General features: G+C 39.5%; 1 protein-coding gene across 3 annotated transcripts in view; it reads right to left on the bottom strand.

Moving 5' to 3' along the window:
- Positions 1-1075: 1075 nt before the first annotated feature.
- GALNT9 (polypeptide N-acetylgalactosaminyltransferase 9) overlaps positions 1076-15223 on the bottom strand; it is a 297062-nt gene continuing 282914 nt past the window's right edge. For all 3 annotated transcript variants that reach the window (XM_015877661.2, XM_015877660.2, XM_032447875.1), the window contains 3 exons: positions 13894-13989; positions 7149-7316; positions 1076-6150 (listed from right to left, as the gene is read on the bottom strand). In XM_015877661.2, coding sequence (XP_015733147.1) covers positions 6004-6150; positions 7149-7316; positions 13894-13989 — 411 coding nt within the window. In that variant the 3' untranslated portion in view covers positions 1076-6003. The remainder of the gene's footprint in view (positions 6151-7148; positions 7317-13893; positions 13990-15223) is intronic.

Genomic DNA, 15223 nt, shown 5'->3' with positions numbered 1-15223 from the left:
AGGGGGATACACATGGTCATTATTCTGCATTTTCATTCTTCTAAATATCAGTTATTGAGAGTTTTCAGAGATGATGTGCTGGACTGCATAGGCTGCTGGTAGAAGCATGATGGCGTGCACTGGCACTTCATATTCCCTTTCTGCTGCCTTTGGGAAGACGTAGATGACTTTGGAAGCAGAAAAGAATCAAGTCAATAACAATATTATCAATCACAAACAGACCAGACCTGGATATTACTGTAGTTCCCAGAACTTCCATTTACTGCAGTAGAGCAACGACATTTTATAACATCTGCAAGTTTGGCTTCTGAATTGATACAGGTCAAATCACAGGGTGTGGGATCTGTCCTTCTGTCCTGTACCAACACAGGCAATTTGGGAACTATGAATCCTTCCATTCCTTTGATTGCAGGAGTGTTGTTTAGAACAGCAATGCATCAATGACAGGCTGATGTGCTTGTACAGATTAGATTTTCAAAACGTAGCTCTGTTACCAAATTTGTTGCAAGAGAACACTCCCATCACAAGCTCCTCTATGATTTGATAGCTTATTTTTCCCCATGGTTCAATGATTTCAGGAACGTTGGTTGGGAGATAAGAATTTTTTCATGGAGATACTTTTCTCTTGTGTTCGAATGCTTCCTGTGGAGCACTTACTGGTCACAAGGGACTTGTGTTGTAACACTGTGTTGATCAGTACCCAGAAGTATAATGTGCACAAGTATGTCTTTGTGCCACGACTGCATGACAAACCATCCCTGAGGTCTAGCAGCTACTCTGCAATGTTATCAGTCTGCTTTTGGATATGCACTTTCAGGGGCCAAGTCTCTGATGAGGGCCTGGTGATGCATCATCTCTGACATGCACAGAGCTCGTCTCCTTTCAAAGCCTGCAGTCTGCTGCACAATGTGCTGTGCTCATCTCAAACAAGGCCTGACTGCCTTTCAGAACACATTATATACAATTTACACTTTAAAATGAATATATAGTATTTGCTTTCCTAGTTCTAATTTGTGTGACAGCTTTGAATTTTAGAACAAGGTGTCCAGATGTACAGTAATAAAAAATGCTCCTGTCAGCAGTAAAACGCATAGTAATTTATTAACTTTTCAAGTGTAAATACAAATTGATTTGATGACGTTCCACATCATGAAAAATTATTTGCAGTCACAACTTGCCTTCTGGTTGGTGCATTGGTTTTTTGAACTTATTACAATGAGTTTAAAACTGGGCAATACTTTTTGATGGCCAGTAGTGAACTGCAGCCCTGTGAAATGAAATAAGTAATTCTGGTCTTTGAAATCAGGTTGGCATGTATTGCTTCACTGAGATATTTATGACTAAATATTTCTGGGCAAATAAAACATCATTTTTACTTAGGGTGATCCAGGAGGACAATATCTTTAATTACATATTAGCAGTATTTTTAAATAAGTCAATGTATTTTGTGAAACCATTCTAACATCAGTTACTGTGTACTGAGAGATCATTGTGAATCTTTTATTAAAGGCTGGTGCACTGTAGAGACAGCTAAAATCTTCACGTGGTATAAGTATTCCAGGTATTTAGAAGGTATTTTCAACACTTGTCAGAGATGGGAGATTGTTAAGAGAGAACCTGAATCTAATTAATTACATTAGTCTAGAGATGTAAATATTGGCGTGCTCTGTGCCAGATTCACTGAGAATTATTAGCTGTATCATTGCAGTATTGACTCCTTGGGTTCCCTTTTTTCACTAAGTAAGCAGACTCCATCTCTAGGAGAAAACAGTCAGTGCCTTGGAGGTTGATGAATATCCATGTTACCACATCGGTAGTGCATGATATGAATGCTCCAGTAGATTATGACTACTTCATTAATGCTTATTAGATGTGGCCTAAAGCATTTAAGATTTCAGCTGTCCTATGTCAGATAGATTACACCCCTTATCACACAGCACTTGAGGTTTTCATCTACTGAAACAGTTTTTGTAAAGGAGCAGGCTGATGAAAAGAGATCTGAACAGTTTCCAAAGGACAAGGAGAGCTTGATGTTCACACATGTCAAGCTCCAAATCATTAAACTGAGATAGATGGTTCAGTGCTTTCAGAGTATACATGAAGAACTGCCTCAGTCTCCGTATTTTTGTCTATAGAACCAGCTTTTAGCTGGTGGGATGTGGGACACTCCTAAGGATTTCTCGTGCCCCATGGAGGAGCACAACCTTTATGTAATTCCAGTGCAATCAATCAAGTCCTTCAATAATATCTTTAAAATTTTTTTCTTCCTCCTCTTAGCTCCTTTCCACCGGAGGTGACCATTGCCTCAGGAACCACTAAGCCGATAAAGCTGGTTCCAAGTCTGGCTGAGGAACAAATGGCTTCACTCCAGCCAAGAATAAATTCAGCTTGGAAGACAGTTCATAGCTCTCAAAGGAGGGAGTTCTGTAAGGTGTTTTTTTTTCCATACAGGACTCAAACTCATTTTAAAGGGATCTTGACATGCTTAAACAAGTATTATTTGATATCTTTGCCTAGGATAGGACCATACCAGAGCTGGTGCTCCTTACCTTCTATTCCTCTGCCCCAGGAGACAGTTTTTAACTCCAAAATCTCTTAAACAAAAAAGACATTGAAAACTGTGTTCTTATCTGAATTTCCTCTACAAGGTATTAAATACTTTTGAGATTATCTGAACTGCAGGAAACATGACTAAACATTTGAAACAACATGAAGCAGGACTTTGGATTACACTGTGGGTGAAATACTGACAAGAGACCCGTAGACTTTGGTTAAAACAGATAATACTCAAGCCTTTTTTATTATTGTTATTCCTTTTATGAGAGAATATTTAAGACTCTCTCACATGCAGATTTACCATGTTAATACCACAGTCAAAGCAGTGGTTCAGACAGATAAAGACCAAAGTAAAAAGAACACAACAGACGGATTTCTTAAATATAAGAAATTGTTTCATTAAGTCTTAAAAAAAACCACCCTGACAATCACAGAGAAAACCAACCTTACCTTTAAGTTATTTGAATTCTTTTATATTATTCCATAAGTCTCAGAGCCATTTAACTATCACAGAAATCTGCATTCTTTCTCATACTGAAAGGCTTGCAGGCTTCCAGCAATGGGTGACCTCTGCACTCAAAGCTTGCCAGGACTGACCCTTTCTTAGACCATGTGGCCACATTCAAATGCTTTGCACTGAGCATCGAAAAAGTGCAGCCATGTTATTCCCAGGACAGCCAGTTCATGTTCATTATGGTAGTGTGATAATGGAAGGTAACAATTTTTGCTTAAAATCTTTGACAATAAAAGGACATCTATCCGGTCTTCTCACCTTCAAAGCTTCTAAACAGCAAATGCAATGTTATTTTTTAGGGTAGTGGATTTGGTATTTCTCCTTTTTCATGTGCAAAGGGTTGAAAAGCTTGCTGCCCTATTGTTAACCAAGGATCAAGTCTGGACTGATGATTTAAGTCAGGAAAGAAAACAACATGTGGCATATTCACTTCTATTGGGTACTGTAACTTTACATTCATACTAGTGAGGCATTGAGATGCCTTTCTGCCACCTTCACAGTTAGCTGTATTTAACTGAGAAGACTATACAGGGTGTGAATGACTCGCCACTTTGCTCCCCCCAGAACTCACCAGGTAAAAGTAATTTCCTTTCTGTCTTCCTGCCTCCCTCAGCCATGCCATAAAAATCTGTTAGAATAAACAAAAGAAGGAATAAAACTTCCATACAGTTTCCCCCTTTTAAACTGTATCTGAGAGAAGATCAAAAGTCACTTACAAATAGAAGTTCTATACAAAGAATTCAGCACCTGCCTTGTAGATGGTAACTGGATTCTTTGCAATTGTCTAATGTAATTGCCTTAACTTAATGAAGTTAAACAAAGGGCAACTGCTCCCAGTCTATGTTTAGCCTGAATCTCCCTACCTCTGTATCAGACCTGCAGGAAGGACAGAGTACTGAGCCCATCCATGGTATTTCTTAATGTAATCCCTGATTAATTCAAGATGTTGCCCCTCCCTGCAGGCCTCATCATGCTGTTCTAGAGGTCAAATAACCATAAACACTGATTTGTAACCATTTTTATATTAGAATCTCAGCCATAATTATTCTTTTGAATAAATTCATGCATAACCTGGTGAATGTGACGTAAAGAAAGATCAGCTGTTAGCCACCAAAAAAAAAAAAAAAAAAAAAAAAAAAAAATCCAGACTTTGTATTACATATTGTACACACAACTGCAAAACTAAAACGGGGCAAAATATAGCGATGTGCTCTCTGGATGCCAACTAAGAGTTGACAACAACTGATGGAATTTGCATGTTAAAAGTAAATATTTTATTACACACCATGCCCTTGAAAAATTAACTTTGTTTCCATTTTATTTTGTTCAGCATGCCTTGAATTAGGAACGGCAGAAGCTCTTCGAGAAACGGATCACCACGATTTATGGTACTGCAGTGTTTGCAATTACCTGTTTTCCCAGCTCAGTAAAACAAAACAAAACCTTTTTTAAAAGTACTATAAAATATTAAACAACAAAGTTAAGATGCTGTCTCTGTCCCTCGTTCAGTATGACTGAATTTACTGCAGTGAAAAGCTGTGGACCTGCACCCAAAGCCTGCTGACCTTGGCAGTGGTCACCAGCTCTGATCACCTCTTGGTTAAGGCTCTGCCATTGCTCTGGCTGCCTGTGCACAGACATTGTATGAGCCATTATTAAGTTCAGGTTCACAGATAGGCTGTCACCAGGTCAACTACAGTAAAATATCTATATTTCAGAGTAACATTTCTTATACAAGCTGCCTGTTTCTCTCCTGCTCTAACTCCTTCTCGTAGCACTAGGTTTTTGTTTGTGTTCAAATACTGACAAGCCTTTGTTGGTTTGTTCAGGAAATTTGTCTAGATGGTGCTCACAAAGCATGTTTGCTCACATTTGACATTTTCACAAGATGGGCAACAAAATGGAAGCCTCAAATTGCTGAATTCCACAGTTGGCAACTAAGTCACCTTATTTGCAGAAGTAATGAGCATCCAGTGTTCCCTGCCTCCGGCTTCCAGGTAGTCACTGGAACAACACCAAGTTTACCTGCAGGCACAGCCCTGCAGGATGGGAGCCTGGAACCTGTACGTGGGGCTTGAAGGCCAGCAGAGGCCTCTCCAAATCCACTCATCTACAAGGACATTTACTGCCTCAAAAGAGTTAGATATGCAAGTGTTATATTGTGACGCCTTTACAGTCAAGAAATGTAAAATGTGGCAATACAATGGAACGTGGTTATTTTACCTATTCAATGTTTATCTGTGTCTATAGAAGAGGTCTCTAAAATGCTGCCTTTTAGCAGCTTGAAGGTTGAGAACCACCTGTAAACATATGCAGAATAGTCTCTTTCTAGAGATAGAGACTCCTAAACAATCAACCTTGAAATTTATCATATATTGTATTATGTTTTCCAGTGTTATTTACAGGTCTTGATTTTAGTACAATGAGACAGACATGCTGAAAAGGTAGGATATTTCCAGTCCTCTTGTATACGAAGTACAATAAAAAAGGCACATGATTATTCACCATAGGATTTGTGCACCAGTCGATAACTTAAAGCTAAAAAGCTACCCATCGGAGAACTCTCTTTATGAGGCAGTATTGGGATCTCTCAACTCATAGAAACATCTGTCTATTCCTTCATTCTCCTAGGAGAGCTTAGGAACACACTTTTCTGTGTTTTCTGATCTTCCCAAGATTTCCAAACAAACAGAAAACTCTTCTTAAGCTTCCCAGGTCATCTACTGTAGCAAGAAATAGCCAAATAGAGCACGTATGTATTTGCTTTCTTTTTCTTCCTGTTGGTTTTCCCTTTTTCCTCCATTGATTGCCCAACTATGGAGTTTAGATTCAAGTCCTGTTCAAACTATTTTGCTTTAGGACAAATGCCTTGCAAGATATGGCACACTGAGCAATGGACAACGGCAGGAGAAGCAGCCTCTCAGACCCAGAAATCAATGGCGGCCGTGTTTTATCCAGTTTCTAATCATCCATTTTTGCCCCGAGCACCTTTGTACAACTAATCTGAGCCCAAAATTTGCATCCTTTGACATTTCCACTTCTAGACAACGGCCAGTGTCTCTGCTGATGATTGGACCATTCTGAAAGAAAGAAAAGAAGGGTTAGAAGAAGGAACAAGAAAATGTCAGAAAGACTTGCAGAAAAAAATGCTCGATCTGTGAATTCCTAGAAAGCACTATGAAAAGCCTTGAACATTTTCTATAGTTCAAGTGATAAAAATCCCTAAAAAGTGCTAGAAATTCCCAAGAAGAAGTACATCATTCACACAGAGTGCTAAAAAATAAACCCTTGAGGCCTCCAGATTTAGGAATTCCTAGAAAATAATGAAGAAATTGCTAGAAAATCACCAAAGAGCACAAAAGAACCCCTGTGGGGGTCCCAAGAGGTGGAAATCCCAGAATCCCTTCAAAAGTGTGAGAAATTAACTGAGATCTCTAGATCCAAAAAATCCTAGAAAGATTATAGAAAAGGTTCTAGAAAGTTCTAGAACAAAGAATTCCGGGACAATTAAAAAATTACAAAGCTGTTCTTGAAAGTGACTAATGAAATCTATAATATCCCACGAAAGCACAAGTGGGACACCTCCAAATGGGACTCCTCCAAAGCGTAAATGAGATTTGCTAGAGCGCACAGAGGTGCAGGGTGAGGGAATCTTACAAAGAGCATCAGAAAATTCTTCATAAGCAAGAGGAGGAATTCCCATAGATTATAAAGGGGTGGGCGGGTTTGTGTCCCTGAAAGAGCAAAGGGGATGATTAATAGAAAGGATGAGGGGATATTCCAAGAAAGCATACCCCAAAATGCTTCAAAATAATACATGGAAATTTCTGGAAAGCACATGATGTGAGATATGCCTGGAAAGCAGATCAGACTATTTCCAGAAGGCATAAAGTGGAGGATTCTTAGAAAACATATCAGAATTCCCAGAATATGTTTAAAAGGGAGAAATCCTAGAAAGCATCAGGGAGGATTCCCTGATACTATTCCTCTAAAGACCTTCTTGCTCTTCATTAAATGTCCTCCCGGTCTCTGTTTCTCTCCAGTTCCTCTCTGTGTGGCTCTCTGAGCTTTTCCGCACCTGTGTAAAATCCCAGAACCTCTGTGCTGGTCTCAGGACATCCTCACACTTCTTCAGAGTCGGAGTCCTGCCCTTCCCATCATCAACGAGGCATTTGGAGTCAGGTAGGAAGGCGGTGGAGCCCAGCGGCCCCAGCTGCAGGACACCATCAGAGCTGTAGCGAACGAGCTGGGGAGAAAAGCAAAGGGAACAATTTCACCATGGCCCCACAGCCCCAGCCATGGGACACCAGGACAACTGGCAGCTCTGGTCCTTTGTCGTGTAAGAGTCGGGCCCTTCTGATTCTGGCATATCGTGCTTCAGGGCAGAGCATGAGAACCTTGGTTTAGCAACCCGAGGTCTCTCATAGGACACAGTATTCTCCCCACCATTCCCAACCCAATATTTTGTGCAAAAGGGCAATCAAGAAGATGAGGTAATCAATATGTAAATCATACCCACTCAGCAGGAATTGATGGAACAAGGACACGATGTCAATTTGCTGTGCAGTTTGCTCTTAAGAGCCCTGTTAGAAGCTATCGATGGCAACAGCTCTAATTAGTTTTCGTAAATAAATGCTGCTGAAAAAATCCAGTATACAAAAATATGAAAGGAAAAAAAAATCCAGAGGGAAATAACGAATTTGCCCACATACTCCTCAGGTCAACATAATAATACACTGAAGGATGACACTGGCATTTCTGATTTTTGTGATGTTTAACTGTTGTGAAATGTATTGATGTGATAAACGCTGCAGGCAGTAAATAAGCATCAGGTGAGAGCCAGTTGTTGCTTTGGAGTAGTTTTTGGTTTTTAATAAGGATAAAAGTCTTAGTGGGTACCAGTGGTTTAACGTGCACAACACAATCAGTCATCAGTTGGTACAAAGCGAGGGTCACTGTTACCTGTATTCCATTTTAAGTGATGATTTCACTTGTCTCACAATAAAATGGCCCTCAAAAAAACAAAAGAAAATCTGTATGGAGGTGAGGTGAAAAATCGGTTTCTTGGAATGTATTTTATTGCATTGATATGGGACAAAGGAAAAATATTGAAGGACAAGGAAAATATCTGTAGGTGGCTCCTGACAAGCAGGGCTAATTGTCACAAAGCAAATTTGTGATGGAAGAGAGCTGTTCTCTGTGTTCACAGCAGGCTCCAGGTGTGAGGAGGGGTTGGCTGCCCACTCATCGTCCTTGAAGAAGGATGGCTGATTCCAAACCCCCTGTGCTGGATCCCCAAAATGCCACTGGAGGGGCACAATTATCACCTGGGAAATTCATTGCCATTCTCATCTTACTGCTGTTACGTGTATGGAATTGCTTAACAGGAAAGGGAAGGCAGGTCAGAAATGCCTGGCACTTACTGGGTATTACTGGCCAGGGTATGAGACATCATTAAGAGTCCATCAAAAAAAAACCTGAAGTAGAGTCTAGCTTTCTACACCCATCCTTATTAAACTCAGAAGAACCACATTGTGAATAATCATATCTTTCTGCTGGTAAAAAAGCCCCGTCTGCTCGCTCCCAAACCAAATGTCCTTTGACAGACTACGTGCTCATTCTCTCCACCTGCCACTTCTGTTCAGAGCATCCGTGTGAAGCACAGAGTTAGGGCAGAGCCCACATCAGAGGGAGCGGGGGATAACCACAGGAGGATTCTCCCTGGCACGAGCAGTAGCATTAATTGAGGCACTGTCTCTGCACACTGAATCAAGGAACTATATATATATATACATTTTTATTTATTTATTTTTTTTTGCCTATAAGGATGCTGGGGATGTATGCAAAAGAAGCTCAAGCAAGCAAAGTGATTCAAAATACCAATGGGCTGCTGACTCTGACATGTGAACTTGTTTTTTTTTTTCCCATATAAAGGAGAAGAAAAATCTCACATTCCTGTTTTTAAGTAAAACATGTCTACTTCACACTTCTAATAACCTGTGAGTACTCAGCAGAGTTCAAATGAACTGCAAGCATTGCTGAAAACTGCTGGTAGGAAATATATTCATCTTGCTGTCTTCATTATACATCTGTGGGTCTAAAAATATAACCCATCAGATCAGCTTGCTTGGCTTTGCCTTATCACGATAATTGGGGCCACCTTTAATATTGGACTACTTGCTCTGTCAGTTCAGTTTCCCTTGTGGTTCAGAAGGAGCGGTGTTTTCTAATGCAGATATTAAAATGCTCTAAAATATTCTTTGTCTTTGGAATCTCTATAGCCAGAGTTGCATTCCTCAGCATCACAGCAGCCATGTACCTCAGGAAGGCAGTGTTGTAAAGAGGCTGTCAGTGCAGAAACTACTGCTGCTGCTTGAGCCCTGGAAGTGGAAGACGCAGTAACTCTGCTCAACTGTCTCCAATATTAAAAGTGGCAGTTGTGTGACAGCTCAACAGAATAAAAGATGGCTTGGCACAGGAAATTGATATCTCTACAATGATGAGACAAATGGAACAGCATCAGCTTAATTTTCCTGAATCTACTTTCTGCTGAGAGTTCCAAAAGTTACAAAAACTGACGCTCATCTGAAATAAAATAAAGCAAAGTTCTGAAAGTGCATACAAACCATCACCTCAACTCAAACCACACTGTCTACATACGTTTTAGTGCCTGCTTCTGCAAAATCAGGCCTGAAATTAAGGTTCATCAAAGTTCAGATTAAGATTCATTATGTGATTAATAACGTCTCCCTCCAAAGACTTGATGTCATCACTTCATAGAGACAATATAAACTGCACAACTACAACAAGTATTAAAATAAGTTGCTTAGTACTGCAGGCTAGAAAACAGGAACTGGAATACAGAATCAATGGAACAATGAAAATTACACTCGCTGTGTTCAGATTCAATCTCAAGTGTCACTTCCATACAGAAAACGAAATGACAACCTCTGCATTTGCATTAGAACTGTGGGCGTGATGCATCATGCCAAATGCATTCCCTGTCAGACAAAATCAAACAGCAGCTCCCCTTTTATCGAGGCATATTCAAACCCAGTGAAAACAAACAAACAAACCCCCTCTACACTAGTCCTGATGGGCTGTGAGCCTTATATACCTACACATTCTCAAGATACAGAACAGAAATGCTTTTTCTTACTGCCCCATGTGACGATGAAGGACCTCACATGCTGCAGCCAAGAGCTGTGTTCACTACTCCAGGATCTAATCCTGATTCTATCTGCTGTGCCTACGGTAACACAACACTTTTCCTTTCAATTTTCAGAAATCTGAGCAGAACAGAGGAGATGTCAAAGGTTGTTAAATAAAGTCACTACAACTGATTAAAAAAAGAGTAGGCAGTGATGCTCATGGAAGGTGGTCCTCATGAGCACAATCTGATAGGTAAATGTCAGCTCTTAATTGAAGGGTTTGACTTCAGAGAACCCATCTCTGCTGATTTCCAGTCAGGTAAGAAAAGCACAGATCAGCAGGTAACTTTGAAGGAGATACACAGATGAATCTAGTCGGGTTCAAAAGGAAATGTAACCCAACAAAATAAAACCTTTAACAACCTCTCAGCAATGCAGGCTTAAGCTGAGCTGTAAGCTGACATTCATGAAACAGAGCCTGAAATGTCTTCAGTATCCAGAATGCTTGTCACAACTGTTACCAAAGACACAGGGTGTTTTACACAATGCCAACCACTGCTCCCACTGAGAAATTTCCTTTCCATCCACTGCCCTGCTCTGAGCGATGGGATCCAGTGTGCAATGGAGAAACACAGCTCTGCCTGGAGAAACGTCAAATATCTGCCCTGAAGCAGCAGTTTAAGCAAGGTCTTTCATCTTTTACTCCATCTGTTTGTACAGCCATGAGCTCCAGGAATCTGAGCATGGAGATCTCTCTCCCTTCCCCCAATATACTCCTTTTATTTCCTGACAGTTTTTCTAGCTATGGATGGTGTTTCCCATTGCTCTTTCAGGAGCATTTGCAGACCTTTTTTTTTCCTGAAAGGGACCAGACTCCAACTTCAGACTCTGTGAACGCCTATGGAAATGATAATACTCCCCTGTAAAGTGAGCTGTGAAATCAACTTAGGCCAATGCAAAACCTTGTTTAGATATTCCTAACTGCTGGCTTACACTGATTTAACTTGAGTCAAATTTATCATGTTAAATTGATGTGAATGCAAGCTAAACAAGTTCAAGGACATCCACAATAGACATAATCCCAGACTGAATAAAGTAATTTAGAAGCTGATTTAAGTTGAAAATATGTTAACAATGGTGGTAAAACCTGATTTTGAGAATACACACAGGGAAAGGCATTTTGTTCATAGAGCAGTATCTGGGTTATGCCTTTCTTTTTCACCTGCATGGCAGGACACACCATTCAGAGGTGTGCAATACGCATGGAAAATAGGAAGTTAAGAAGTAGAATCAAAGAACAGCATATCACAGAATAAACAGTAACCTTATACCTATCTCAGCTTTCTTTAAACACTTGACTGCCTTCTGTTGGTTTCAGTGGAGCAATGTGTACACTCACATCACTGCTTATTTGCTTGTCAGAATTGAAGGGGATCAAAAAAAGAACCCAGATCGTATCTGAATACTGAGAAGTTTCCAAACCAGTAGGACACATCAAGCACCAGAGATTACTTAAACTGGTGAAAATGAGTGCCATGTTAATACTCATTTATATTCAGTAGGTGCGTGCAACTCACCCAAATCTCAACTCAGCAGGGGTATTATATGCCCTGTGCTTGCAATGAAAAATGTCAGAAACTGAAAGCTAAACATAACAGACAACTATGCTCACCCAGGATGATTATAAGAAGGGCTTTAAAAATGTTTATTTAATATATTAAAAAGCTTGCTGTCAACACCTTTTATGCTATGTGCTTGAATATCCTTGATTAGGGTTTGTGCAGCTGTAGTTCTCACACTGAATTAATTTTGTAAATTGTGATGAGATGATAGAACTTTTCCAGCTGTGTAATCATTAATTAACTTGGCTGCATTTGAGTGGCTCCAACCCATACTTGTCTGTGGAATATTCAACTTAGATAAAACATCACCTTTGCCTTCTGCCTGGTGTTTCTTACTGAGTGAAATGGAAACTGCAGTGGGATGACTTGGTAGATTAACTTCTTGCTCTACTCATACTTTTATAATTCTCACATGCAGAGATTACTTTGGATTTTAAGGACTTGAGAACAGTGATTTTCTCTTTCTATGCTTTTATGAAATGCTGGTACTATGCTCTGTCTTGTGGCTGTAATTTAAAGGCTTTTTGGGGAATTTCAAATAGATAAGATATTGGAGACATGTAGTGGAACTGAGCCAGAAGAGACTGAATTGGTCACCACCCATCTCCAATATTTTGGGCAGTGTGTAATTTATGGATTACTATTTGCACCTGAGAAGACCTGCCCAGTTTAGTTGGCAATTACTTACAGGCAATGACTTGGTCCTTAAGTTTTTCTCCAAGGTGAACTGAAAGCTCAGTTGAAATGGATGCAAGAAAATGGTGAGAGCTAGATGCTACCTGAGAGGTGAGCTGCTTCAGGTCCCAGGATTTTAAGAATCACATTCAGGTTGCAAAATATGAGAATAATCCATTTCATTTTTCCTTTCAGTGCTAGCATTATTATATGTTGGAAAGGGACTTGTGAGAAAGACTTAAATTTGCAGCCTTCTCCTCAGAATTGGAATGGAGCAAGAGACTCAGCTCCCTGAGTGCCTTGATGTCTCTAACTACTCTTATTGGAAAACTCATTTGCATCTAATTAAATAACACTATTTTGTTACCTTACTCTGTCCCTCCTGCCTTTACTATGAAAATGTCAGTCAAAAGGCCTGTAATGATTCCGCCAAGGCTGGGCATTTTGTCAGTAGGAATTAATGTCTGTCTTCTTTGCTCTAATGAGGTTTGACTCTTAACCAGCTTCCAGTTAACCAGAGTAGGCAATATTTATGTTTCCCCACTCCTGTTATGCCTCCATGGCAATGTATGAGCCAGGACTCCAAATCAATATACGTATGGGTGAACTTCAGATAATTATTAAGCCCGCGGTAAGGCCAGAGTTTATTTACGCATCAGAACATTCATTAATGTAGTTTTGATTTGGATGGAACTTTAAATGAAACTAGAATTAGATTTTAGAAGTAGCTCAAGTCCTATATCTAAATAACATCCAACTTGTATCTAAAAAACCACTAATATCATTATAAAGCAAGGAAAGAAGAAATGTCATTTAGAATTCACCAGACAGCTGTAAGAAAATTATATTCACAGGGACATAAAAATCCCCAAATGTTCAATTTTAGAAAAGTATAATTTAAAAGATATTCTTAATTGCATTCAAAGTTAACATTAAATATGTGCTTAACTTTTTGCCTACTCAGGGAATCACATCAGTATCCTGCTAAAACATTTCTGCATAGAAACCTATTGGAGCAATCAACAGCTAATGTAAAGAGGTGTGATCCCTAAAATAAGTCAGGTCACAATAAGAAGAGCTGCTCATTCTAAGAAGCAGTCTAAATTTGATAACTGTCAGTGGATCTCTCCATTATTAAAGCAGATTGTCATGATTTTTCTTTTTTCCTTATTATCATCTTCAGTGTATAGATTTGCACTTTGTATGATCTGGGAATGGGCACTCAAAAAGACCAGAGGGAAGGCAAAGATTCTCTTTTGCAACATGAAGAGATAATGCCAAACACAACCTGAATGTAATAAGTCACTTCTTGTTTCTTCTGAACATTTCTTCAAGTTGAGGGTTTATCAGTAATTATGGGATTTGATTTATTTACCTGAGAGGACATCCCATGGCATGGATAAAGAATTGCTTTGTCATCCTCTTCAGCTCCCTGATCTAAGCAGTAGCCACTAGCTTTGCTGTTACGCACCTGTAGCCCAATCAGAAGGAAAACAGCTGCATTAGAAATTGTTCTGTAACATGCAAGACCAATCCAGACAAAACGTAGTTGTACTAAAACTACTGACACAAGTAGTGGATAAAACCATTCTCCTGTTCTCTGAGGAACACACTTGTCCATATATTACAGGACTCCACTAGTGCCCTAGGAAAAGACAGATCATTTGGACAACCTCATGTCTTTACAAAATTATCAACTTTAGTCAAGAGTTTTATTTTCATCAATTACTCAACGATCAAAACTCCATAAAACGCACTCTATAAACTCAGGCCAAGTTTTGCTCCAAATTAGCCCTGTGTAGAAAAAGAGGCAGATCCTACATGCTGAAAACGTGACTTTGAAAACAGTCAGCAAGTTGCTTTGAGTTTTGTCTGGCCACCCCTGCAATACAGGAATAGCTGCAGCACAATGTGTTGGAAAATCAGTAAATAATCCTTTATATTAGAGTGCATGAACATAGCAGGCAATCCAATGGGATGAGGGGGTTCCCTAGCAATTAAATTTCAGGAGGTTTATTTTATGATTTGTACTATAAAGGCTAAAGAACATGAAGACAGCTTTATGACACAGCTCTAAAATTGTGAACTGAGTCACTAGGAAATACATTTTTACTACTGTTTCAATGTGTTTCACATCTACTTGATACATTTATTTTCCTTAAAGTCTTGAAAATTCGAGCACCTTTTCTTCCAGACAAAGAGACAAAAGAGAAAATATTAATAACAAGCTTGATATCATTTAGGATGAAGCCTGTAGGTTCTTTTTATTATGGGCATGTAAGAAAGAGAATGATTCCAGTCTGTACTGGAGCTTGTGTGGCTCCAATTTATCATACATTTTAATGAGTTGGGTACTTGCATGGCTGAACTTCCTGTGTGACTCGAGAACTTTGAATGTGGCCAGGGAACAGAAATGAACTTATTTTTAGAGCCCAGCTTCCCAACCGTCTGGTGTAATTGACACTGCATTGGCAGCACTGCCAATATTCTTCTCAGTTAGCAGCACTTTCAGAGCTGACAGTTACTAATAGCTCCTGTTGAACTTACTAAATGTCTTTCCTTGGTTACTGCCAGGGACAGTTATATTAGGATACAGAGCGGTATTATGCAATAAAACCTGTGCTTCGTATCAATATCTGAAAGGCCTGACTTATTTTATATGAAGTCATTTAAATGGGACTGCAAGAAAGAATGTCCATGCAGCT

The sequence above is a fragment of the Coturnix japonica genome, chromosome 15, assembly GCF_001577835.2.
Source record: "Coturnix japonica isolate 7356 chromosome 15, Coturnix japonica 2.1, whole genome shotgun sequence".
NCBI lineage: Eukaryota > Metazoa > Chordata > Aves > Galliformes > Phasianidae > Coturnix > Coturnix japonica.
Note: the sequence above shows the minus strand (reverse complement) of the source record. Positions and strands in the feature narration are given on the sequence as shown.